This window comes from Meriones unguiculatus, chromosome 12 (assembly GCF_030254825.1).
Source record: "Meriones unguiculatus strain TT.TT164.6M chromosome 12, Bangor_MerUng_6.1, whole genome shotgun sequence".
Taxonomy (NCBI): domain Eukaryota; kingdom Metazoa; phylum Chordata; class Mammalia; order Rodentia; family Muridae; genus Meriones; species Meriones unguiculatus.
Genome location: NC_083360.1, coordinates 26887922 through 26915467, shown reverse-complemented (window position 1 = coordinate 26915467; position 27546 = coordinate 26887922). Strand labels below are relative to the sequence as shown.

Below are 27546 nucleotides of genomic sequence, written 5' to 3'. Positions count from 1 at the left end.
CCAGGATCAAAGGTGATCAACTGGCATCAATTGTAAGAAAAAAAAATGGATACAGCAAATGTCCATATAAAGGGCAAGGTAAGAAAATTGCAGTGTATGCTTTCAGTGGGATAGAAGTCCACTGTTACAAGATAAGGGTTATGCACCACTGTATACACTGGCCTGTTTGTTCCTCTGCTATTTCTCCCCACACACACAACTGCATTTGTGGGGGTACTGGGACCTTACGGCTCCTTGACGCTGGTCGCATGGTCATGTGACTTCAGCTGGATACAAGGTACACATAAATGTCAACAGCTGACATCAGGAACCTGAGTGCTTAATAGAAAAAACTGGGTGAGAGTTTGCAAAGCAGCGTCCACAGAGTTCATATTAAAATGAGAGCAAAACATGGTATCTGGGAGTAGTGCACAGTCACTACCAAAACCCTCACATTCCATTTCTAGTCTGTTACGTAATTAATACAGAAAGCAAACTGAACACTGCTGGGTCTGTATAAAAAACCACATTGAGTTACAATGTCCATACTCGTGCTTTTCTGGTGACAAGAGCACCTAAAGTGCTCTGCTTCAAAAAAGTGTTTTTGAAACACCGGTGACTGGCTAGGACAAACTAAGAATGCATTCACACCCTACATTCCAAAAGTCACTGTGCTGGGAACTAATGTTAAAGAAAACTTATTTAGCAGGGCACTAGGACTAATTTTCATGTGCACACATTGTTTCTTCGGAACGTTGCCTGCCTGCTGAGACGGGGATGGAAGCGATGATGCTACATAGAGCATAGTGCATGCCAGGTGTGAAATTAGTACACCTGAACAGAAAGGAGGGCAGCTGCCGGGTTTGGGGTAAACTGGGTCTGGGTGGGCAGGGAGGTAAGGACCAGGTTCCAGAAGTGATGGACTTTCTTGAGAGTAAAAATCAAAACTAAAAGAGGTCCATCCTTAGAGAAGGACCAACTACTGCCACTCCTCTAGAACAGCAAATTTCTTAACCGCGTTCTGAAATGAATCCTTAGACCCACAAATAAGTGTGGCTCTAACCCCTCATCGAAGAAGCTTCACTTTACAGCAAATAAAAGCCATTCATTACAGAAAGCCACAACTGCTCATAATGTAAAGACCAATTGATGACAGGGTGCGCCGCATCTACAATACAGCCACAACATAGCTCCTGCACCTAAATCTCAAGGAACATCATGGAAGAGAGGGTGGAAAGACTGTAAAATCCAGAGGATTAGGAAGTATGCTGTGAGATTTTTGTCTCCTAGAAACAACAGGGAAAGTCACAACCAAGATACCTCAGTAAGATGGCTGCCTAAACAAGACCTGGACAAAATGCATCAATAGATATGTTCACTAGGACTAGGAAAATATCGAAAAGTCCCACCTCTAGACAAAGAACAACAGAAAAGTAATGACTGCCAAAAGAAGGAGAAATAGTCTCTTCCAGATATGATCCCCCTAATTGGTTCTCCAAAGTGCTCAGCCCTGAAATCATATAAACACAAACAATACTAAATAGACTCAGCAGGTTATATTTGTATGTGTATGTATTATACATATATATATGTATATAAACAATAATAAAGAAGAAGAGGCCATCAACTTGAGAGGAAGACATGGGGGAAGGTAGAGGAAGGAAGAGGAAGGGTTGAAGTGATGTGATTATATTTTAATTTTAAAAATAATAAATAAAAAGACCCATCCTACAAGACTCTGAAACGAAGCCTAAAGATCAAAATTTGTGGCCAGTCAGCTATTTTTCCACTAGAACAAAATGCAACACTGGTTCTAGGAATGTGACCATGGAAGGACCACATGGCCACAGAAGGTGCAAGTCTGAAGTTAAAAGTTCATTGACTAGAGTGTTACAGAACCCTTAAAGCCATTCCAAGATAATAAACAGCTGCTGATGTTTGTGGTGCCAGCTGCCTTCAGTGCTTTCCATGTGGCACCGACGACTCACCAGCTGCAGTGGCTGGCATGCCAGAAGTCCCTACAGCTGTGAAGAAACAATGCACCATGGGAAAATGATGACCTCACAGACCAGCTCAGCACGGCAAGGCTGCCAGGGTCAGCAGAGTCGTGGGGCATCTGCAGGGAAAACCCAGCACAGGAAACTTCAGGGCAATGTGTAAAGTTATAAAAAAAGAAAACTCTAAAGTGGAAAGATGTAAAATCTTAAATCAAAAAGTTCACTGCGTAGAAATCAATCAAAAGGCAGGATCCATGACTTAAAGAAAGTTCAATAGAAATGTTTACAAAACTAAAGCAGAGTGAGAAAATTTCTCTCTGTGTCTCTCTCTAATGCACACACACACACACACACACACACACACACACACACACAGGACCTTCAAACTGTTTTCCAGTGGTCTGATACATGTCACACCTGATACAAGGAGGAGAAAAGAGATATAAATGATTGTGAAACAAAATAGAATAAAAAACTAGATTTTTTTTTCCAAATTTGATTTAAAACATCAATCCACAACCTGAGAAGTTCTCCAAACCATACATGGTAAAAAAAAAAAAGGGGGGGGTGGGAGGGAGTATAACAGCCAGTAATTATTACAATACCCTGGGATGGAAAGTATTACTCCCTAGAGAACAGGACAGTTGGAATAGCAGGGGCTTCTCTTCAAAAAAAAAAAACAAAAACAAAAACAAAACAAAAAAAACCAATGGGGTCTTTTCTCATTTATTCTACTTTTTATGTTCATGGGTGTTTTGGCTGCATGTGTATCTGTACCCATGTGCACCTGATGCCCACAGAAGCCAGAAGAGGGCATTGGGTCCCCTAGAACTGGAGTTAATAAACATGTGAGTACTGGGATTTGAACCTGGGTCCTCTGCAAGAGCAGCCAGTGTTTTTAAACACTGAGCCATTTCTCCAGCCCCAGAATGGGGTCTTTAGAATATCTTCAAAGTGCTAACTTTCTCTATCCAATCAAAGCACTTTGGGAAAATGAAAGTGAAATGCCTGGAACAGCAGCACCACTGCACTCTTCAGCTCACAGTGGTTGTGGCTGAGCTGTACAGAATCAAGGCAGTTAAGACCCTAGCATGCCTAGGGCTGGAGCCAATAAGACCCACATCACTGGGCACCACTTTTTATGGGGTTTATACGGGTGCTTTACCACTGCTCAGCCCTGCACGTGAGGTTTTTATATACATCCATGTAAAAAGCTAGGGATGCCAGTTAAAACTTTCCAGTTTGCAGGCTCTTGTTTGAGCCTGACAAGAAGTAGAGGGGAGAGGGAGAAAACTGTAGCTAGAGAGGTGGCTCAGTGGAGACGCGTACTGGCTGCTCTTCCAAGGACCCACCGGGTTTTATTCCTAGCACACACATGGTGGTTCACTATTTGTTACTCCAGTTTAGGGGGTCCGATGCCTTCTTCTGGCTTCCATGGGCATTCACATGGTGCACAAACATACATGCAGATAACCACTCATATACATAAAGGTTTTTTTTTATGAAAAACGAAAGAAGGGATTGATAGCGCGTAAGATACTCATGGGTTTTGGTGCAGACCATACTTTCAAGTCATCTCATACTGTCTGAGAACCTCTCAGACTTTATGAGACTTTAGCCATACATTTATAGCAGAGTCCACCCTTGTTGATACAGACAGATGCATCTGGAAGGATGGAGAGCGGGAGAATCTTCTGTGGGAGTCACTGAGAGGCAGAAGCCAAGAAACAAAACATCTTACAGCTACACAGAGAGACCAAACTGATGTCTTATTCAATGGCCAAGGGGAAAAGAACTGTGAATTGCTACTCCGAGTCTATCCTTACCCTCTCATAGCACAAAAAGTAAAGGAGCTGCTAAAACAGTACTTGTATGAGATTGACAGCCACAATTGGAAGCGTACTTCAGAAAGATGTGGGGAAACAAAACAGCAAAGCAAATCTCTTTCAAATGCAAATCTACAGAGCGCAAGCTTAAGACTAAGGCCAGAAAGGTGTGTTCTAGAAAACTCTACTGATTCTCCTGAAGACTGAGGAGTAATTATCCTCCGGAGAGGACACTTAAGAAGTCGTGTTGGAGATTATTAAATACAGCATGAGGCGACTTTTCGATTTTGCTTGAAAAGTGTGCTTTAAAATAATTGCATTCTTAATGGGATTTATAAATATCTTACACCACTAAAGCGATCAGCAGAGAGCTCAGTGGGTTTAATAAGATGAGCTGCCTACAGATGCAAGCTTTCTGGTATTTTCCACCAGGGGACGAGAAGCCATGTTAAGCAGATGTCTTCTTGCGGATACAAACATCAAATACGGATGCCAAAAGAATTGTGTGTGACAACATACACCTGGAATACTGGTACTCACAGGGCTGAGGCAGGAGGATTGTGATTTTTAGAGCAACCTGGACTGTGTAGAAAGTTTCAGGCCAGGCTGGCCTCTGAGACCCTGCCTCAAAAGCATAAGGAGGAAGGGTAGAGGGGAGCGAGGGAAGAAGGGGAAAAAGTACCTGGTACAAGTGTAAGCATTTCTGGGCAGGTTCATCTTGGTTGTCAACATGGCTGTATCTGGAATGAACTAAGAGACAAGGCACTGGGCACAGCTGTGAGGGACTTTCTTGATCTAGTTAACTGAAGTGGGGGAAACATATCCTAACTGTGGGTGACACCTTCCTGGGGCAGCCTGGATAAAGGAAGGTCTGAGAGAAAAGCTTAGTTCTTTTTACTTGCTTTGCCTCCATGTTGCTAGAAAGTTCTTCTACCTTGCTGCTGCTGCTGCTGCTGCTGCTGCTGCCGCCACTATAATGTTTTCTTGGTTTCAGGACACAGCTTCTCTGGGCTTCCATTGTGGACTGAAGATGAGTGGGTTTCCAGGAACCCTCCAGGTTTTCAACACCAGATTGGACCATTGAGATACCCAGCCTTGTGGGTAGAATTCTCAGCCTCTTCATTGTGCAGATGGCCCTTGCTGGACTAACTGTATTATGTGTGCCAATCTAATACCCTCATCGACCCCTCCCCTATTTAAGTGTTATGTGTCTATTGTTTAGGTTCATGGTGACCAGAAGAGGATTTTGGATCCCTTGGAAGTAGAGTTATGATTGTGTGTGGGATGGTGGCTTGTTATGTGGGTACTTGGTCTGGACCCTCATAATTATGTAGCAACTGCTCCTAATTGCTGAGCCATCTCTCCAGCCACTCTTAAGTCTATATTCATTCTATCAGTCAGCTTCTTTAGAGAACCCTCACTAATGTCATTCAAAATAAAAAATATGGACACATATGATCCGCCTCCATTTTTATGTCTTCTGGTCATTAGCTTCCCATCATCCTACCCTGTAGTGTGCAGCCGGCATGAAAGCTTAGTGACAGTCCCCAGATTAAAACTACAGTGTTGCCTATCATGAGAACCGGCTGTGTGGGTGAAGAGACTGTACAACACCCACAGTTTGACTCCCCACTCCACTCATGCTCTTCCCTTTAAAATGTTGCTTGGAAAACACTACAATGGCACATGCTTAGGAGCCGCCTGGGGCTATAGTGGATCCCTCTGGGAATATGGGAAGGGAAGGTATGGTGCCTGAAATACAGAATTCTGTCACACACACACACACACACACACCACTGTGCAGGTTTGGCAAAAGCCCAGAGGGGCTAAACAAGTGAGAGGGGCTTGTCTGCACTTGGGTAACAGAGAGTGTCATTGCTAAAAGGTGCCTTCCGGTTTAAGCATGGAAAGAAACCCAGGTATTAGTCATGAAATGGCCAAGGAATGCTATCACATCCTTTCTTGTGTCATTCTTTGGGTCTAGATTTCATACATTCACTGGGAAAGTTAGCCTGCCTTAGAACTCACACACATGGCCCCATTTTCTCTGAGGCATCTCTGTGTCAGCAAACAAGGTCGTGTTCTCAAGGGGGCTAGGGCGTAGCAAGTCTTATAGGACCCAATCAACCTATTACTCTAGCTATACACTCCTCTTTTGCCCTCAAGCACATATGATGACAGCTCAGTGCCTCATCCTCCATAAAGCCTGCCCTATGGGCCTCCATATCCCCCAGGATCTGACAAGGAATTTAGCAAAAGTAGGACTCTAGGATGCTGTGAGCTTGGCTTGATAAACATCAGAGGAGTCTATCTGGAGGATGGCTTTTGTCCCTGGTTTCCCTGTGCACAGCTTGGGTCCTTACTGACAGGCATGATGGGAACCCCTTACAGCAGTTTGAGGGCAGAATTTCCAGCATGTGTCTCCAAGGAGATGGAAATGAGAGTGGCAGCAGCTGAGATGAGGCCAGAGCTACCACCTTTCCTGACGCTTGCTGCTGGAACTCTTAGCTTCAACTGGGAAGCAGGCAATAAATCCTCACTCACTTCACCCACATTTTCCAGTGACTTTTCGTTACAAAATTTAATCAAAACTTTACACAGCGTGCTACCTCCATGCTATGGGAGTATCCAATAAATCTGACGCATATAGCACTCACAGTTTATGAACAAAACACTCCCCCATGTTACAAACAAGGAGGCTGTACGTCAGAAAGATAACAGGTACTAGGGATTCCTCAGCCAACCAATGCCAGGCCAGGACAAGTGGCTCCAGAGTCTAGGCTACAGAGCAGCATGCCCACTGGAAGGCTCCATGAAGGACTGGACAGGAGTTCCAGCACATCCCAGATACACAAAAACTTAATGCCCATTGCCCATTTCTAAGCTGAGTCAGAAGGTTGACTTTTAATCAGCATGAAAAAAGCTGATTAAAAGACCCGCACGCCACCACTGGGGAAAATGTGCGAGTCATCTCTCTTCAGAGACCTGCTGTCATGTTAAAGCCACAGGTAAATGCCTGAGCTGGACAGACTCTGATGGCATCTGCACAGTGCCAGTCCAGCATCCCATAGTTACCACCCTGCTCTGCAACGGTTTATTCACTTACAGGTCTGACTTAAAAAAGGTCCACCAATCACACATCAAACAAGGCATACCAAATTTTTGCCAGCATTAAACGAGGGAGAGTGACCAGTTGTGTCTGACACACAAGCATGAGGGCCTGTCTTTGATCCCCAGACCACATCTTTTTAAACACTTGACTGTTGTGGCGTATACCCTTGTCACATTTGTTATTCTACAACAAGGGAGTCGGAGACAGGAAGATCTTTGGGAATTCCTGAAAAGTGAGCCTAGCCCAATCAGTGAGTTCCAAGTTAAACGAGAGACTCTGTTCAAAGTGGAGTGTGATTGAGAAAGATACCTATGGTGGTTTGAACAAAAATGGCCTCATGGGCTCATAGACTTAAGTGCTTGGTCACCAGGAAATGGCATTATTTAACATGATTAGGAGGTGTGGCCTTGTTGGAGTAAGTGTGGCCTTGTTGGAAGAAATGTATCAGTGGGGCTGGGTTTTGAGGTCTGAAAAGCCCAAGCCAAGCCCCAAGATTCTCTCTCTCTCTCTCTCTCTCTCTCTCTCTCTCTCTCTCTCTCTCTCTCTCTCCTGCCTGTGGATCCAGATATAGAAATCTCAGCTCCTTCTCCATCACCCTGATTGCCTACATGCTGCCATGCTCCTTGCCATGATGACAATGAACTAAACCTCTAAAACTGTAAGTAAGCCCCAATTAAATGCTTTCCTTTAGAAGAGTCGCCATCATCTTTGGTATCTCTTCACAGCAACACAGCACTGTCTAAGACAATACTCAGTGTCTACCTCTGATCTCCCCATGCATTCACACACCCACACACACCCACACACACACATACACACATATGCCATCATGCACAAACACATGAACATGCACAAGAGGGTGAATATCATTGATGGTGAAAGAAATTATGACCTATGTATTTGAAATTTGCCAAGACAGTACATTTCAGGTGTCATGCACACACACACGCACACAAACACATGCACTCATGCAGGCACGCCTTGTACAGTGATTAATTAGGAAAAGTGATACTGCATTCAATTCAGTCTTGTGCACTTAGCTTGCTTTCCACTTAAAAAAGTCTCTGGTTACTTTTCTGTTGCTGTTAAAAAATGCCACAACCAAGTGTTTAATTTGGCTTATGGTTTCAGAGAGTTTGAAGCCATGAGGGCGCACACTGTGAATCACAGAAGTCTTGAAAGCTCAAAGCCCACCCTCAGTGACACCTTCTCCAACAAGGCTGTTCTTCCTAATCCTTCCCAAATAGTTCCACCAAATAGATCAACTATTCAAACATCTGAGCCTATACGGGCCATTCTCATTCAAACTACCACAGTCCCCATCCATGTATAATTTAAGAAGAAAGTTCCCTTCCAAATGCTCTATTGAAGCAGTATCCATCAACACAGGGGAAGGTGCCATGGAGTAGTACAGGGAACTCTTAGCTGTAACAAAATTATTTTTGTATGTATGATACAAATGTGATGAGTTTTAAGAGAGACATATAGGAGCATCTGAGGCATAGAGAAACAAGATGGTGGCACAATCTTCTCACCTGAGACAGAGTGGCTAATATCTGTACCCCAGGTCTGAGTGAGCTATCAGGCTGTCCTGTACTTTCATCCCAAATGTCAGAGGCTGCGTTTGTTGCTAATTAAATATAAATTCCTTTCTCTCTCCCTGAATATCTCCTTGATTTCCCCCAAATATTATAATGATACATAGTAACTTTATAAAATAATGGCTTATTGTGACAATTCCAAATACTAACACAGTTAGTTAGTATTCACCCCTTGGTTAATCTCTTCCCTTCTCACTTCCTTGGTCCCTTTCCTGTTCCTTCTTCTTGTTTCATGTATTCATTTCCTCAAGACACTACATTTGAAATCATGAGCGATTAGTCTAAGTTCAACTTATTTGCCATTGTTACTGATACACTTGAGTCACTTTCCTGCAAATGATATGATTTGTTCTTCTTTATGGCTTAATAATCTTCATTGTGCATGCAGAGCACACTTCTTTCCAGCATTTGCTCACTGACAGGAGCGAGGGCTGACATCATGCCTTGGCTGTCATAAGCAGCGCAGTGATAAACATGAGCAGGTGTTGCTGTTGTAAGCCTGACTTTGATTGCTTCAGGGACGTACCTGGGAGGTGGCTCTGGGTCACATGGCACTTCTAGTTTTAGTTTTTTGAAGTTGCATACTGACTTCTGTAGTGGCTAGGCTAATTTACATTCCTACCAACACTGTATAAGGGTTCCTTACTTCCCTCATCCTACAGCATTTGCTCTTCGTGTTTTTGGAAGCACTGGGGTTGATCCTAGAGCCTTGTGCATGCTAGGCAATTGCTCTATCCCTGAGCTATACCCCCAGCCAGCCATTCTGACTGGGGCTGGATGGAATTTCTGTGTCGTCTTTATTTGCATTTCACTGGCAACTTTAAACCCCGATCTTTATTTTTCACGCATTTTTTTTTTTTTGGCAATTTGTACTGAGTTTGAAAAGTATCTGTTTAAGCTTATCTGCTCATCTGTTGATTGTTTTCCAGGCCTTTTTGATGTTCAATTTTTTGTTCTTTTTTTAACAGAACATTTTGTTACATCAGTTTTACATCAACCAACCAAAGATGCCTAATGTTATTGGCCATTTCCCAGCTGGCAGGAGGATTTTCCAATGGTTCGCAGGGTTTGGCTAAAACATTTTTCTTACTAGACTTAGGTCATTTTCATCCTGATAATCAGCTCCTCCATATGGATACCTTGGGGTTGTTCCAGTATCACGTGTGTGGACATACCCATGACACAGTGTGTGTAGTTGTCACAAAACAATTCTGGCTGTCAGTCCTCCTTTTGAGGAGGTCCTCGTTGGTCACTGCTATCCTGCTTCAGCAGCCCTGCTGGCCTGTAAGCTTCTGGAAGATCTTCCATCTCTGCCTCTCATCTCACCAGAAGAGCACTGAGTTTACAGACGCAAAGCTACTCCTCCAGGCCTTATATGGGTGAAGGGTCCTCACACTTGCCTATAAGCACTTTACCTGCTGAGCCATCTCTCAGACCCCTCTTCTAGTTTTCCAGTCCCTGGTTCTGTTTTAACCATGCTCAGCTTCTTGTTTCTCGTCTGTTTAGTATAATATCTACTCTTCTATTTTAGAGAGTCCATTAAAATCAGCAAGAATTTTTGTGTATTCACAACTTCTGTGTAGAGTTTCACACACAACCCGTCCTACAAGGCGAGAGGTCTTCGCTGTACTCACATGGCTGAACTTGAGCTCTTTATATTTATTTTCTGGATAGTAATCCTCTGTCAGATGAATAGCTGAGAAGTTATTTGGCTTGAAATTTGCTTTTCTGGACATAACTTCTGGCTGCTTCCATATTCTGTTTACTAAGGATATCACTTTCCATGCTCTCCCTCTGTATCTAGACATTTGTGAGTGAAGTATGTTTCTTGCCAGAAGCAAATAGTTGGATCTTGCTTTTTAAGCCAACCATCCTGTCTGTATCTTTTAATTTGGAAAATTAGACCATTTACATCCAGGGTCATAATTTTATTATTTTTCTAGTGTTTGATGTCTTTCTAATTCTCATTTGATTATCTATGGTATTACTAAGACTTATTCCATTCTATGCTCTGGTTGTTTATCTTCCTGTTGTGTGTGTGTAGAATTTCCTTAAATACCTTCTTTAGTGTTGGGTTAGAGATCATAAACTCCTTTAGCTTAAGTCCATCCTATAACATCTTTATTTCTCCTTTAATTCTAAAAGATAACTCTGCTGTGATAGTAATGAGTATGGGCAGCTGTCTTTTAGCTCTATGGAACACATCATTCCATGAGCTCCTGGCTGTTGGGTTTGGGCTGAGCACTTTGCTGTAATTCTGATTAATTTGCCTTTGGAAGTGACTTTATATTTTTCTATCACAGCTTTCAGTCTTCTATCTTTGTGTTGTTCTCTCGGCGTCTGAACTATAATATGATACAAAGAGGTTCTTTTCTGGCCTCCTCAGTTTGGGGTTCTAACTGCACCCTCTACCTGAACGTTCATATTTTTCTCAAGATTTATAAAATTTTTCATTATTTCCACTCAGAAATTTTTAATGCCCTTAATTTTTGCCTTTCTCTGCTCCTCAAATCTATGTTAAGTCTTTTAACCTCATCCCAGGAGTCTTACGTGCTTTGTTCAATGTTGTCTTGCTTCATTGCTTTCTGAACATTATGATTCATCAGTTCTGTCTTCAAACCTTGGAAATTCTTCCGTCCGCTTGGTCTAGTCTATTGGTAAGACTTTCCACTGTTTTGCTACATGTTTTAATTGCTACACATTTTATTTTCCTTTCTAGGGCTGTGATCTCATCAAAAGCAACCAAAGGAAAGAACAGCCTTATTTCAGGTTACAGATCACAGTCCATCATTGACAGAAACGACGGCAGAGACTCAAGTGGAAACTTGAAGCAGAAACTGAAGAGCAGCTCTGCTTTACAGCCCACTCAGGCTCATGCTTTATCATCTTTCTGAGAAGGCCCAAGACTGCCTGCCCAGGGGATGGTGCGGTGCCCTCCTGTATCAATTAACAACCAAGACAGTTCTTTACGGACATACCCAGGGGCTGATCTGATCTGTGCAATACTCACCTGAGACTCCCAAGTCTAAAGCTAACTGGAACACCGAGTTTCTTATTTTCCTTCAGGTTTTGATTTCTTTTTGTTTCTCTCTCAAAATTAACTTCCTCCCTCTCCCACACTTCTCGTTACATCTTGTGCTATCTTCCTCAATGTGTTAAGGGTTTGTTTTTTTTGTTGTTGTTGTTGGTTTTTTTGTACTTTTTAAAATTCATTGATGTTTTGAATCATTATTTTTGAGTTCTTAGCTGGTATTTTATTCCCTTCAGCATATTCGGAGCTGGTTGCAGGAGAATGATAAACGTCTGGAAAAACCACACTGGCTCGCTTTTTTAGTGCCTTCTGCATTTCTATGTTAGGCACGTATATCTGTTGGAATTGATATTTCTGCGCTTTTATATGAGAGTCTTTTGGGGAAGCCTCCCTCTCTTGATGATATCTCCAGAGTCAATGGATTGTTGGAAAGTGTTGAATATATTTCCAAACTGAGTCGGTGGTTTTCTCCGAGTCTCTGCACACGCAGCACTAAGCTGTGTATCCCTCATGACCAACCTCCCTGAGAAGCTGTTCTCTGGCGGTTTCCTTCGTGAGGCTGGGGCACAGCTAGAAAATGCTGCATGCTTCTAATTGGCCATCCTAATCTCTTCCAAACCATACTTCAAATGCTTCTGGAAGGTCTAGGCTTCGTTCCCTTTGCCCACTCTTCAAGCCTTGATAGGCTATCTCCTTTATATTCAAAGAAGACACCTGTAACCTCTGAAAGATTACCTGGCTTTTGCTTGCCTATTCTGACACATACTCACCAAAAGGTAAATGCAATGCAGTGACTTTCTAGGCTGGTGAGACCCAAGGGAGAGTCTCCAGGGGTGGAGGGAGCCACACATTAATTTTCAAAATAACTAGAATTGCAGCTGTGATGGACATGGTAAAGAAACCTGTGCTAACTTTCTTGGGACCATTGCTGTGTACCTGAATTGTCATCTTGCAAAAATCTAGACTCACGTGGTAGATGGCCTCTGGGCATGCGTCTGGGAGGTTATACTGATTACATTAAGAGACAGGAAGATGAACTGTGGCACTGTTCCCTAAGCAGGGGATCCTCGGATACATAAGAGTGGAGAAAGTAAGCTGCACTCTAGCAGACATGCCTCCACAGCTGTCTCATGCTTGCAAATATAACGTGCCCCTGCTGCTGACTTCCCTGCCATGGTGCACTGGTATGGTAAGCTAGAATAAACCCTTCCTCTCCTTTAAGTTGTGTTTGAACATCTTATCACAGTAACAGAAAAAGAAACTAACACAGCTGTCTTGTGCCAGAGATTAAGCAAGGAATTTTTAGTGCAGTTACTAATTTAACTCACTAAAGATGAACTGAGAGAGCTAAGCATATTATGAACCACCAAGAATCTTGAAGACCGATTACAATTCTAATCTTGACCTAATAAGTCAGTGAGGGCCACTGAAGCGTGTTAAGGCAGGAACTGCCGTCATCGGAGTTCTGAATTAGCCATGCTGGCTGCTCTTGGTGTAAGTTATGCCCTAAAGTACAAATGTCTGGGAGAGGGTGGTTCCTGGAGCCCAAATCATGTGTGATGTTTGAACCAGGGTGGTGTTATGCTGGCTAGTTTTATGAGAGCTTGACACAGGCTAGAGTCATTTGGGAAGTGGAAAATGCAACTGAGAAAACGTTCTCCAGCAATTGCCTGTGGGCAGGTCTGGGGAGCAGCAGCTCAGGGGTGACACTGCCCACAGTAAGCTGAATCCTCCCACAGCATCAATGAAGAAAATACACTGCAGGCCACAAAGAAAGTTCAGTGAGTACAACCCCCCTAAAATGAAGACATCATGAAGGGCAAGAAAGCACCAGTGCAAGGCAGAGAAAACATGTGCAAATCACAGCTGACAAGAAGACATCAGGTAGGATGGCAGAGAACCTCTACAAATAAAAGCACATACTTCCACCAGAAAAAAAAAAAGTAAGAAGCTATGAAATGGCCCTTTGCAGAAGCAGAAAAGCAACTAGGAACTAAATTAATGAAGCAAGCTCAGGTTCATTAATGAGAGAACACATTTGGAGCTGCAATGACACACTACTGCATGCTCATCCAACTGACAAAGTGAAAAAGTCAGTTGCTCAGAATGCTAGCAAGGCGAGAAAAAAGGGGGCACTGCCTTGCGTGGTAGCCACTAGCCATGCAGTTCAAGATGCCTGGATCTTGCTTCCTAGACCAAGCTGAGCTCAAATTAAAAATCCTCCTGCCTCTGACTCCAAAGTAGTTGTGCTACATGTACAGCTTGGTCACTTTTCTATTGCCGTGAAAAGAATCTATGACAAAAGCATTCCTATAAAAGAAAGAATTGAATTGGGGACGTGCTTATAATTTCATAAGTTTAGTTGACTCTCATCATTATGAGGGAGCAGCATGGCACCCAGGCAGACTGGTGCTGGTGAAGTAGCTGAGCGTGCCTCAGTCTGCTCTGCAGGTAGCGGGAGGTGAGCCTGGCCTGATGTGGACTTCTGGATCCTCAAAGCTCACCCCCGGTAACACACTTCCTCCAACAATACCTCCCAACTCTCCTCATCCTCTCAGACAGTGCCACCCCCTGACGACAAAATATTCAAATACATGAGCCTATGGGGGCTATTCTTATTCACACCCCCAGGAAGTATATGTCACCAAGCCTGGTACCTGTCCCTTAAAGCTTTCAAGAACTTTAAATGTCTTGCTCAATTTACGGGTGTGCCTTAGATGAATAAGGCACATTTAATCACAAACGCTTAGTATCAATTGGCAGTGGTGATATTTGAGTAGATTTTGGTTAAACAGATTGATAAGGTCAGTGCCCCTGTGGAAGTAGAAAGACGCAAGTGAGACTAACAGAAGACGGTAAATCACGTGAGGCTGGTACGTGTTGACTAATTCCTGTCTCTTCAGCAGAGTGTCCACGCGGAGACTGGGAAATGGCTGTGCTTGGCTTCCTGAGATACACTGATACATTGCTCTGGAAAGCGTTTGTTGAGATCTTGGGAAACTACACATGTACCTATTCTCTAGCTGGCCCAGAAGTTCTGCTTTAGCACTCACTCCAGAAAAGTCCTTTCTCATTTGCATCAGGAGGAGCACACCCTGATTATGGACAGCAGAGCTCTTCATGATAGTCAGAAACTAAAAACAGTACAAATAGATCACACCAGGGGGAAAGGGCAAGTGGATGACTGTCACACAGTTGAACATTATACAGCAACAAAAAATGAACAGACTCCTGATATCCACAGCCTCATGAGTGAATCTTAGAGACTCTGTCTTGAGTGAAAGCAGCAAGTCACAAAAGAATGCCTAAAACATGTTGCATTTTATGATTCCTAAACTTACTAGAAACTAAACACTTGTCTAGGGACAAGAATGTTTGGAAAAGGGAAGGGAGAAATGTCCAGAGAGCATCAGTGGAACTGGGCATGCTCTCTTTCTCCTGTGTGTCAGTGAGTTCAGGGATGGTATAATTTTGTGTCCAAGAAGGAAATGTGTTACAACTATCTCCCATTTTGAAGAAGCAACAGGTCATGAGGTGCTCACAAAAGCTGTTTCACTAGGATGATAGCAGGACTCAAGATGCAACAACTTGAGGAGTGCCACAGAGAGATTGGAAATATGGCCAAGAGAGAAAGAGAGGCTGTGGGTGTAAGGCAAGTCAGTGTGGGAGAATCTGGCGAGACATAGGTTTCCGTCTGCAAGCATCTCTTACATACTGACAAATATCGAGGAGGAATGTGGCGTCCAGTGGTCTGGGTCATGTTGGCCAATCTCCCAAGAGAAGCTGTAATGACTACACATGATTTATCTTTGAAAAATCCATCTGGAGAAAATACAGTATTCTCAGTGGAGAACAGAGATTCAGGTCAGGTGTGCAAGGAAAAAGCTGGTTCAAAGAAAAGTTGCTTTTCCTCTAGGAGTGTCTGTCAAAACTGAAGGCAAATTCCAGGAGATTGAGAAGCCCCTAGACCTGGACACACTCAGAAGCTGTAGGCGGGGCCAATACTAAAAGTGAGAGCCTGCCAATGGGGAGGCTTGCCCAACACCCTAGGCATATCTCAGGGATATCAAAGGCTGCATTCTAGGAACAAAAGTAGCAGGACTGTTCTCACTGAATTTCAATAGCCCCACCCCATTCTCTGTGAGGATTCAGATGAAGCATGACTGCTGGCCAGATGGAAGCAACTGCTTCCCTTCACAGCAGTGACCTAAACATTATCTTTGTAACTTTTCTGCTAATTCATAGAATTTTATGTGTAGTTATACACTATATTGTATAACAATACATGGTACTGTGTGAAAGGTATTGATCATACAAATGGAGAGACAAAATTAGGCAACAGGAAACAGAAGATCCACCATGTTGCTGAAGAAAGAAAGAAAGAAAGAAAGAAAGAAAGAAAGAAAGAAAGAAAGAAAGAAAGAAAGAAAGAAAAGGAAAAAAAGTTACCATTTGGTATGCTGAAAAAACTGCAAGTCAAATTTAGAGAGCTGAAAGCCATTGAAGAGATGGAGAAAGCAATTCCGTAGCTGGAAACTCAGCAGTTAACATGGGGGACTTGATGGTTGCACTTAACAGCAAGGCAAACTTGAAGTGATTAAAATAAATAGGCCAGAAGAAAATGTTCAGACTAAAACGAAGAGATGACTTAAGCCACAGTATTATGGTCAGAGCTACACAGGTTCTCCATGGAAAGGCTAATGCCCCTGTACTCTCAGGATGTGATGATGTGGGGAGAGTCAACATCAGGAACAGTACTAGGAGGCTAAATAAGAATCCTCCACAGTTAACATGTGAAGGTAGATGCAGGAAGCCCTCTGCACAAGTGGAACCAACCAGAACATCCCAGGTGGACACATTGTGACTCACTCCTGAAAACAAAAAACAAACCCGTAAGAGCAGGCAGACAAAACAAATAAACTTAAACGGAACAAAGGCAGTCCTAGGGGTTGCCCCTCAGAGTGATGGAGGATAGAAGACAACCCCATCTGCTTCAAACTGCTAACGGGGAGAATGGCAGTTTGGAACCTGATAGCCACAAAATAATCATGCATACATACAGACATTTCAAGACACGTAGAAAGTGGGTAAAAAGTGTCACCAGTAGGCAGACACTAGGAAGAATACCAAAGGAAATAATTCAGTCAAGAGAAAATAATGTCAGTGCAAACACTTAAGTGAATACAATATAAAGGATTAAGGGTAGGGTGAACCACAAAATAGAGTTCATGATCTAACACTGTCCCAAAACTCTAAGGGGATAAAAGAGCTAAACAAAGAAATCACATAGGATCAAACAAATGCAAATTAAAGCCTGCCACTGAAGAACCAAAGATCAATCAGCAAACTGTCAAAACAAGAACTGAAAAGGGAGCCCTTACTACAGACACTACAGCCACTAGATAGAGATTAGGATGGAGAGATCAACATCGTTTCAATAACCTGAAATTTACACAGAGTATCGGTCCTTCACAAATCCTTCCAGAAAACAGCAATGCCCATCTACAGTTCTGTATTATAATGGAACCAGTTTAACATCGTTAAAATAATACTTAAGCCATCAAACAGATACTGTTGAGGCTGGGGAGATGCCTCTGTGGTTAAGAACACCTGCTGTTCTTGAAGAGGACCCGGGTTTGGTTCCTTGCACTCACGTGGGAACTCACAACCTGGTGTAACAACAGTTACAAAGGTTCTGCTGCTGTCTTTGGGTCTCCACATGCACAGTATGCACTCGGGGCACATAAATTCATGCAAGCTAACACATGCACACATTAATTAATAAACAGTTTTTACGAGAATTTTTCCACCTATTCTCTGTAGACATTTTGGAAGATTACTATCTCTAATAGTTGGGCAAGTGTGCCTAAGATGACACCTACACCCAGACTTGTCTTCTCAGAAAGGCTCAATGGGTGCAGCACTATAGAATTTCCCTGATATTTAGATATTCCTCCTACCATTTTGATAAGTTGTACTTTCACTGATTAGTTTTCCTAATTTGTTTCGAATCAAAGTGGCTGTAACAGCTTCCTATGAAAAAGTTTTAAATAAAATACTAGCAAATCAAATCCAAGATAATTTTACACTGTAACAAGTGGGAATCCTGGTTAGTTTTGTTTTTTGGGTTGTTTGGTTTTGTTTTTTTGTGTGTGTGTGTGTTTTTGGGTTTTTTTTTGTTTTTTGTTTTTTTTGGGGTTTTTTTTTTTTTTTTTGGTTTTTTGTTTGTCAACTTTGACACGAAATAGAGTCATTTCAGAAAAGGAAACCTCAGCTGGAAAAAAAAAATACCCACAACATTTTCCTGTGTGGAAAAGTTTTTTGGTGGATGGTTGATTATTAATGCGCAGGGTCCAGCCCATTGGGAGTCCTGAGCCCTGCACAGGTGGTCCTGGGGTGTATAAGAAAGAAGACTGAGCCTCCCAGGAGGGGCAAGCTAGTTAGCAGCATTCCCCCATGGTGGTCACTTCAGTTTCTGCCTCCATAGTCCTGCCTCGCATTCCTGCCCCGACTTCCTTCAGTAATGGACCCGGGAATAGCAGGCTGAAATAACCTTTTTCCTCCTCAAGCTGCTTTTGTTTTTGTTACTGCTGTTGTTTGTTGTTGTTGTTTTGATGTTATATCACAGCAACAGAGACTGTAACTAAAACACAGGTTTTACTTCAATATTGAAAAGTTGACTTAACACTTAAAAATCAGTTGACTTAATATTGCATTTGACCAGAGTCAAATGCACACTTAGGCACACTTGCATTTGATCCACGTACTATTTCCACAGACACAGGAAAGGCATTTGTGAAAATTCAACCCTTACTTGTAAAAATAAAATTTGTTAGCAAATTAGAATAGAAGATTCTCTCAGTGTGACCAAGTATATAGAGGTTAGTAACACCAGGAACACAATCCTTAACTGCAAAAACTCAAATGCTCTGCTCAGCAGACAGCCTGGTTCCTGGCTGGCTGGTAAAGGGTGTGGCCTCTGGTCCATGCTGTTCTCACACCCTTTGAGTCAGGCAGAAGTAAAGTTCTGCCTTTTGGGTAACTCTGCTCGTGTGAAGGCAGACATGAAATAAATGATACCTACCAGCTGGTAAATCTTTTACCTAAGATAAGATACACGTCAGTGCCACTCATTTGAACCAAATTCACTCACATGGCCCTTGTAACATCAGAGGGTCAGGGAACTTTAAAGTTTTCCCATCCACAGAAAGAAAAGGGGTGCTTGAGTGATGTCTCACTGGTTAAGATTGCCTGCTGCTCTTCCAGAACGCCAGCACCCACATCAGGGAGCTCACAACCACCTGTAACTCCAGCTCCAGGAGATCTCCCAAGCTCTTCTGGCCTCCATAGACATCTGTACTCACATGACACTGTGAGTAAGTGCACACACACCCACAGACACGTGCATACACACATAATTAGAAATAAAATGAGTGTTTTGTTTTGTTTAAGAAGAAGGAATGTGATGCTGGTACAAAGTGGTAACAGCGCACATGGGGAAGGCAGCCCATTTGCTTTAATGCCTTCACTGGTGGAGTGTCTCTGCAAAATTAGCCAGAAGGCAAAATCTCTCATGGGTTAGAACACTCAAGGAGATCAAAAATCCAAATGCTCAAAGAAGAAAGATTCCGGGATTGGTCACAGCACTGACATCACATTTTCCTGGGCTGGGACTGACGCTACCTGAGCCTGACCCCAGCTTCCCTCCATGGGTAGTTTAGGTGGTTGATTCTCCCCTGCTGTCCTAAACTTTTCCTCACCACCATGGTAACTAGTGCGACCTGTGGGGTGGGAGGCCCCCATATCCCTCTGAGGAACAGTTTCTCCACCCCCACCTCTGAGTGCTCAAAGCTTCAATTTTAAGTACCGTGTAGTGCTCGGCCTATCGTTCTTCCCAGTTCTCGCGGGAACATGGCAGGCTTGATGCTGGCTGGTGCCCATTAATCCTCCTCTAACGCCACTCCTTTTCCCTTTGATGCATTTAAACCCTTTCCCCAAAACTGAGGATCAAGCCTGCTTCTATCCTTACACAATTCACTCCCTAGGGAAAAGCCATCTTCACTCTCTTCCGCTGTCCCCTAAAGCAAGAATTGTGTCTTACCCAGTAACAGGGGGAGCCCTGTGCCTCTTTCAACAGAAGGAAAATTGACATCTGGAGTCACTGCATGCAGGCAATGTTTTCACACAACAGACTGCCTGGTGTGCACGCCTCAGTTTTTGCAGTGTGGGGCTGGCCCCTGGGCTCCCTGTTCTCTGTGACTGGGAACTGCCAAGCTGCTTGCAGCAGCAGACCATCCAACCTGCATGCTCAATCCTCCGCCTGTTCGTTCCAAGGTAGAAATCTGGGAGCAGAAGCGGGAAGGCCACTCCACTCTAAAGTTCACAGACTTCATGGATAATAAAACTGTGATGTCTGTGTTCACTCCTCAGTAGCTTCAGAATCCAGACGGACACAGAAAATTGAGTCCCAGTGAGCGACTATCTTCAGCCTACATTCAGATATGGCTGCCCTATATTTTTCAATGACCCTGTCCTGGTGCAGTGGCAAAAACGAAGCGATTGTGACTCTTCAAAGAGGCCCCCAGCCTCATTTAGAAAGTGAGCCTGTGCTGTTCTTTGGATGCTGATGCATAGTTAGGAAACCAGCTAGATATGGGGCCCTAGTAGGAGGTCTTCCAGCTACTGGGGCCTTGCCCTCAATGGGGACAACCCTACCTTGGATCCTGTCATTTGCTTTTGCTTCCTAGCTTAAGGTTTTTCCTCTGCCTCTTCTTCACTACAGCTCTAATACAGTGGGGCTGATAGATCCTAGGCAGAAACATGCAGATCTATGAGCCAAACTTTTTTCTTATATAAGCCCGTTACCTCAGATACTTTGCTACAGTTGTGGAGGGTTGGCTAACAAGGGATTTAATAGTTGAATGAGATAAGTTACAGCACCCAAACCAGTGTTCCTCCCTGGTAATGGAGAAGGTGGTTTAAATTTGGTTGGGGTTGTTGGTGTCATTGCTGTTTGAACAAGCTTCCACTTGCCCTGCTTCTGTTAATATACTGGTATTCCTTGATTTTTTTTTTGTTGTTGTTGTTGTTGTTTGCCACATGCACTAGAGTCTAAGTGTCTCAAGTAGAGGTGACTCTACCCAGCATCCAAGTGATTGTTCATCCCTGAACAATCTAGGCTGGCTGACTTGAACCTCAGATCTCTCTGCTTATAGAATAGTCCAAATCTTAATAGGAACCAATCAGAAATGACTCTGCAATATGAGAAATACATGCTCTCTCCTCCACTAAAGAGTCTTGAGGGTGGTGGGGCCCATGGGAGGAAAGTCTGTCCTAACATAAAGCCTGCAGAGGAAAGCGAAGACACATGAAGGAAGGTTCCAGAGACTACTCGAGACGCTGCACCCAGCCCTGGCTGAAGAAATTGACATTCATTCGCTTGCCCAGCATTTATTAGCATCTCGGTTGTACTCTCGATATGCTTTTATGCCTTAGGACTGAAATTCTTGTTTAGTTCCCATCTCACCAGAGCCCTAATTCTTCATGAGTCTACCCTTCAGTCTCTCTTACTGCACTTAAGGTGGTATAAAAGACCCAACATACTGTGGTTTGGATGCAAAACATCCTCAGAGGCTTGTGTGGCAAAGATTTGGTCGCCAATCTGTGCCACCAAGAGGAAGAGGAACCTTTTGGAGACAGGACTTGATAAATCACACACTGCTACTCTCTGCTGTAAAATCCCTGTGCCTCTCTGACTAGCTCCAATTGTTTATTTAAACCAGTGGTACACGTTGACTTATCCCGACATGCACCTTCACCTTCAAGACTGATATAAATTAACCATTCAGCGGTGCTGAGGCTTAAATATGAAATGGCCCCCACCGTCTCATGTTTCCGAGCACTTGGTCCTCTGCTGGTGTCACCATTTGGAAAGGTTATGGAGCCTTTTGGAGGTAGAGCCTTGCTGGAGGAAGTGGGTCATGACATGGTGGGCTTTACTGTTTATATAAAGAAACCCCACTTCCTGTTCATGCTCTGCCTCCTAACTGCCAATGCAATGTAACCAGCAGCCTCCTGATACAGCTGCCATGCTTTTCCTCTCATGACAGACTGTATCCCTTCAAACTGTGAGCAAGAATAAGTCCCTCCCTCCATTAAGTTGCTTGTCAGCTATTTTATCACAGATATATAGCAATACAACCAGCTTTGGGGTTCTCTACGATAGATATGTTCTCCTAATGTTCTAGCTTACCTAATAAATCTTACTCCACAATCAGTCCTCAGTTCATTCACCTTTCTCAAGAAATGAGTAAATGGACTTGGATTCAAATGCAGAAAGTAGTGACATGGTGACACGTCTTTGAAGGCCTACTCTGACCCTAGCTTCCTCCTGTCTCTTTCCAGCTCCTGGATGTCACTTCTCTCGCCACGTCTTTGCCATGATGCTCTCCCATCCCAGGCCAAAATCAACAGAGCCAAGTGATGAGGGTCCAAACCCTCAGAAACTGTGAACTAAAACAGACCTGTCCTTATACATTGTTCAGCTCAAATATTTTGTCACAGTGACAGAGAGCAAATGTAGATGATAATTGGAAAAATAATCGTTCACATTGTATGATAGGTGGTGATGTTTGGTAGAAAGAAAATGAAACAAGAAAGGGGTAGAGTGTTCCACCATGAAAAGGGAGGCCAATGAAGTCCTCATGAAGATCTGAAGTATATGGGGGAAGGAAATATGGACCAAGGCCAAAGTAATCAGAGGCATGAGGGCCCAGAGGGCAGGTCCAAGGACTTTGCTTTCATCCCAATCTTCATTTGACTGCCCTCAGGACCAGAGAGAGGGAGACAGAATAGAGCTGAATAGATGGAGCACAGTACTAGAGCAGGATGGCTGCTGCTCCCAGGAGACACTGAAGAGATGAGAGCTGCAGTCAGGAGAACAGCCTGGAGGCCATGCTGGTAATCTAAGTGCTAGCCAGGACCAGGGCTTGAAGCAGACACAGAAGGGGCCAAGTAGCCCAAGCCAGTTAGTTCTGGCAGAAGCACTTCCTGTTGGTTTTTCATCATCTCCTCAAGGAGGCTCAGATGGGGAATGCACCATCTTCCACCTTACCTCAGATACCATCACAGTAAACACACTCTCTCACATGTGGCTAAGAAAGAAACACCACCAAATCCTTGGTGCAATCATTCTTCCTGGAATACGAGTGAGCTCTTTCAGGCTTCTTGCTGATGGCATTAGCATGACAGCTGTAAGCAGAACACAATAAGCCCCTTGCCCACCGTGAAAATGAAGAACAGTTAACAAAAAACTTCCTTCTGTGGCTTTAGCATTTGAGTCCTTAAACTCAGGCGTCTTCAGGAGTTAGCACGCCAGGCCCCTGGGGGAGCATGCCTGTTCACTGACCCACGTTATCCCCTTCAGTAGCTCCAGAATTCCTGGAAGTTCAACTCCATACACCCCACATGGCCCAGGGCTCTTTGAGGGTGGCCTGGCATTCAGGGGCCATTCATGGTCACTTACAGCTTCCCCTTCTTCAGGTGCATGAAAGGCCCTGCCAGTTCCCCCAAACAAACCATGCTTTCCTTTCACCAGCTGCCTTTGTGTATTTTTGTTCCCGTCCTTAGAAATGTCTTTCTCCCAGGAAAGTGCTGCCACTTCTGTAGGACCCAGGGGTAAAGAAGAGTGTTCTCCCAGGATCAGGGCCTCTCTACCATGCTTCTACTCCTGATGTCCAGCATGGAGTAGGTGTAGGAAAGATGATCTGTATGCCCATACGAAATACATGAATTGGCAGATTGCACTCAACACGTGCACAAGAGCGATGTGGAAACGGCTGTAAAGCCGCCTGTGTTTATGCTCCACTGGACTGAAGAGTCCCAGCCTTGTACATCAACCTGCACCAAAACATCCAGGTTCAGTAGAATGTGGGTGGGGGAACCACAATAGAAAAGCCAAAATAAAATACATGGGCATTACATAGGGGAGTGGTTTTACTGACTATATTGGGTATCTCTGTAAGGTGGGAGTGATAAATGGCAACATCAAATAAGAATAATTACAAAAATAAAAAATAGTTATAGGCTAAGTGTATAAGAAAACTTATTTAATTCAGACTTATTTTCTTCAGAAGCCTATAATCTGCCACACAGAGAAATGTAATATCCAACTCTTTGGGGGTGATTAAGGTGAATTTAAATCTTACTGTGGCAGAGAAGAAACTGGATACAGTTTTAGAGTGCTAATTGTTAATAAATGCTAATGTTCTATGTAGAGGCGTGCTTCAAAGGAGAGAACTAATATCAGGATTATGTTAGACCCTACTGATGAAAACTGATGTCTAAACGTAAAATCAAATCTATCAAATGGTTTTAAAAAGACAGAGAGGTGTGAAGAAAATTATCGGTGTGACCTTGACCCAGGCTATACCCATGAACTGAATGGGGGCAAAGGTGCACAGAAGTCCTAACTCCCTCTGGCGCAGAGCATACACAGATCCCACTGTCTCTGAACTGACACCATCTGGCTTCTACTAGCCCACTCCAGTTTGAAGTCCAAGAAGATCAGGACTGCCAAGCAACCCCTGGCTGTGGTGAACCCTTCCTGCCTATCTCCAAGGATGTTCATTCAGCGCCACCAGACTTGGGCTTCTGCAAGGAAGGACCACCTGGCTGGCCTGCCTACGTGGGGGTCTCACTCTTTTGACAGGGCCACTCATAGCCTTGATGGTTATAGAAACCATGATCTGAGTGGCCGAACTTGTATCTTGTGCAGGAAAAGATGAGCTCAGAGTGCCCAGCCTTAGAGGCAGCTCTGCCATGTGCAGTCTATGACTAGAACACTCTCCTTCCTCTCTCTCTCTCTCTGTGTGTGTGTGTGTGTCTGTCTGTCTGTCTGTCTGTCTGTCTCTTTCTGTTTCTTGGTCTCTGTCTCTGTGTGTGTGTCTCTCTCTGTCTCTTCCCCCCCTCCCCCGCAAAAGAGCCACAAGAAAAGTACCTGTCCCATTGGGATCTGCGAGGTCTGAGTAAGCCCAGCACAGAAGCTGGCACCAAAGAAGGCTCAGCATATCTAAACTCTAATTTGGGGCATAGTGGAAATAGACAGGCAGAGAGAAGCCAGTGTGTATTATTACACAGAAGGATATCAACCAACACATGTGTAAGACACTTCCCATATGTGACTAATGATTGGGCTCCCAACAACTTGATTAGGAACCTTCACAAGTACGGGAAAAAAATATTCAGAGGGGTTGAGTCTCGGGACACATAATAACGAAAGTAAATGCTACAAAAATTGCTTACACTTCTGCTCAGCCAAATTCCCATATACCAAGTTCTGCCACCGCTAGCTACAAGGACTCCCCAGACCTGGAGTCTAGACAAGGTGGACCTGCCTACAACATCCCCACCAGGAAGGCGTCTCCAAGCAGAACTCCTTCCTCAGAGTCGCTGACTTCAGCCACAGAAAGTTTCTTCATGCCTTCCGAGTGAAAGAATGAAGAGAGCCCTGTGCTTGTAAAGAGGAGGGTCTCTCTCTCTCTCTCTCTCTCTCTCTCTCTCTCTCTCTCTCTCTCACACACACACACACACACACACACACACAATGTGCGGTTCCACCCCAGTAGGCCACCTCGGTCAGCCCCAAGCTCTGAAGGCCACCTAGGCATCCTGGGACGCTGAGCCGAAGCAACGCCCCCCCCCCCCACTCTATTGTGAAGTAAGGTCTTCCCTGTGAAGCGCCTCCCCCCCCAAGTGATACCTTGAGTCCCCTTTTCACACCTCCCTCCCCAGTCTTCTGTCCCAACTCTGGGTTCAGCATGATCTGAGCTTCTAAAGGGCACTGGAGCAAAAGAGGTGACCAGGTAGGCGCTCCATACCTAGCACTGGGCCAGTGCCGGGTGGCAGGGCTATGCTAGGACCCGGTGTCCATCCTCGCGCTGCACTCAGCAAGCGCTCAGTGGAGAATGGCAGAAAGAAGGGATGCCCGGGGGACGTGGGGAGTGGCAGGCTCTGGTTGGGGAGGCTCTTACCTTCTTCATTCTCGTCAAACACTGGGGGCTTGTGGGAGTGGTTCCCGCCCATATTCCGCAGCTACTGCCGTAACTACATGCCCGGCTTCTCCTCTCAGGGATGTCAGATGCAGGATTTCCACGGGGATAAGGAACGCAGGATGCTCTTGGGATGCCTTGCGCGGGAGGCGAGCCCAGGGAGGCAGGACGCAAGCTGCGGTGAGAGCAGCCAGCCAGGGTTGTAGCGTGTGTGAAGGGGGCCGATTGCAGCGCAGGGGTGGGGACCGTGTGGCCACCGCCTCCTCTAGGGTGTCCCCCAGCTGCGATCACCGCACCCCCTGAGCCCTCACCCGCTTCTCTCCATGACGCACAATACACGGATGGAAACCTGGGGACTCCCTGAGCCCAGACCACCGCTCAGCGCTGCTCACCACGATGGTGAGGACGAAGGAGGAGGAAGAGGGGAGAAAGGAAGGGAGGAGGGCGTGCAGCGGGAGGAGGGGGCGTGGACCCGGATCTCAGTCAAGAGTTAGAAGCCACCGCCCCATTTCACAGTCGGGTGGGCGGGGACTCCGAGGGAAGGGGCCTCCCTGGAGCTGCTGGATTCCCGGGACTCTCCACCCACAGTTTTTGACAGTTCCTGTTGGCTCCGAACTGCACTCACCCACCGGTTCAGCCACAGGCTTCTTTGTTTTCCGGGATGTTTAAGGAGTGAAAGGAGAGCCCAGACCAGAGAGGTCTAATATAACCAGCCCTTGTACGCCGAGAAAGTGAGGCCTATGATACTGTAATTACTAAATAAATAAATAAAATGTTGAAATTAAAAAAAAATAAAAAATGTTGGTTTTTCGATGTTGACTGTCCCAGTCCTCGGGATTCAGCCACACTGTGCGGCTTGGCAGTTAATTTAGGGGCGGGGTTCTCATCTGGGTCTGGGTCTCTGCAGCAGCTGGGGGGGGAGGGGGAGTCTCTCCAGAGACCGAGATGCCTAAAGACCGGAGACTTGCCGGGGTTAGAGTGGGCGGCACATACTCCCCTGGAGGCTGACATTACCTGATAGCGCGGGCTGCTGGCCCAGGTTCCCGATGACACGGCATCTCTGGCTACATCCTGCCACCTGCTGGGCGCTGGGAACCACTGTGCGAACTAGGAAGGCAGAGGCTCTTTTCTGGATCTTCTTAACCTATTCCCATCCCCTCCACCCCACCACCTTCTTGACCAACATAGCTTAATTTCTCAGGAGCCTCAGCGGGGGTGAAGGTGGGGAGAAAAAAATCAGCCTGCTCAACCCTTACCTGACTTACTTGACTGCATTTCATCCAGTTGGTCTCATTCTGGAAGTCTACATACCTGGTGTTTGCTTACCAGTCCTGGGGTTCTTGTCTGTGGAATGGAGTGATACCCAGGTTGCTGTGAGGTTGCCAGGTAATCTGTATAAAAGAAGCAAGAATGTCTAGGGGAAAATTAATAACAGGTAAGCACACCTACTCTTCCTTGAGCCAGTGAGCTTCTGTGGTGTGGCCAGGTTACACCAGACCCAGGGCTGAATGCAGGTCACAGGAGACACCTCAAGAATCAGTATAAATTCAGACAGTACCAAGTCTTTTTTTCCCCATTCTAGGAGGTAGACTTGAAGAGGTCATATAACCTCTTCCGGCTTCAGTTCCTCCATGTGTGCAATGGAGCTAATAGCACATCTACCTGCCCAGAGCTCACAATGGGGACTTTAAGGAGATTTATCTCCATCCCTTGGACACAGTACGCATGATGTAAGCATGTGCTGTTGCCTTGGACCCTGGGTTGCTATTCGGGCAGCTCTTCCTCCTCTCCATGGCCTCCTATGGACGTGAGGTGACTGTCAGTTCTGAAAGAGGCCCCAAGAGAAGACCCATGTGTCCTTTCATTTCCACTTTTCACGAAAGAAGAGCTGGCCCTGGGAAACCTCTTCCAAGGAGGAAGGGCCCAAGGTGCAGACCTGAACCCCACTTGTA

The 27546-nt window shown here is 44.8% G+C and overlaps 1 protein-coding gene across 1 annotated transcript in view; it reads right to left on the bottom strand.

The window, feature by feature from the left end:
- Stk32b (serine/threonine kinase 32B) overlaps window positions 1–26230 on the bottom strand; it is a 238495-nt gene extending 212265 nt beyond the window's left edge. The window contains exon 1 of the mRNA XM_060365405.1: window positions 25577–26230. Within this exon, the coding sequence (XP_060221388.1) occupies window positions 25577–25628 (52 nt within the window). The 5' untranslated portion in view covers window positions 25629–26230. The remainder of the gene's footprint in view (window positions 1–25576) is intronic.
- Window positions 26231–27546: the final 1316 nt, after the last annotated feature.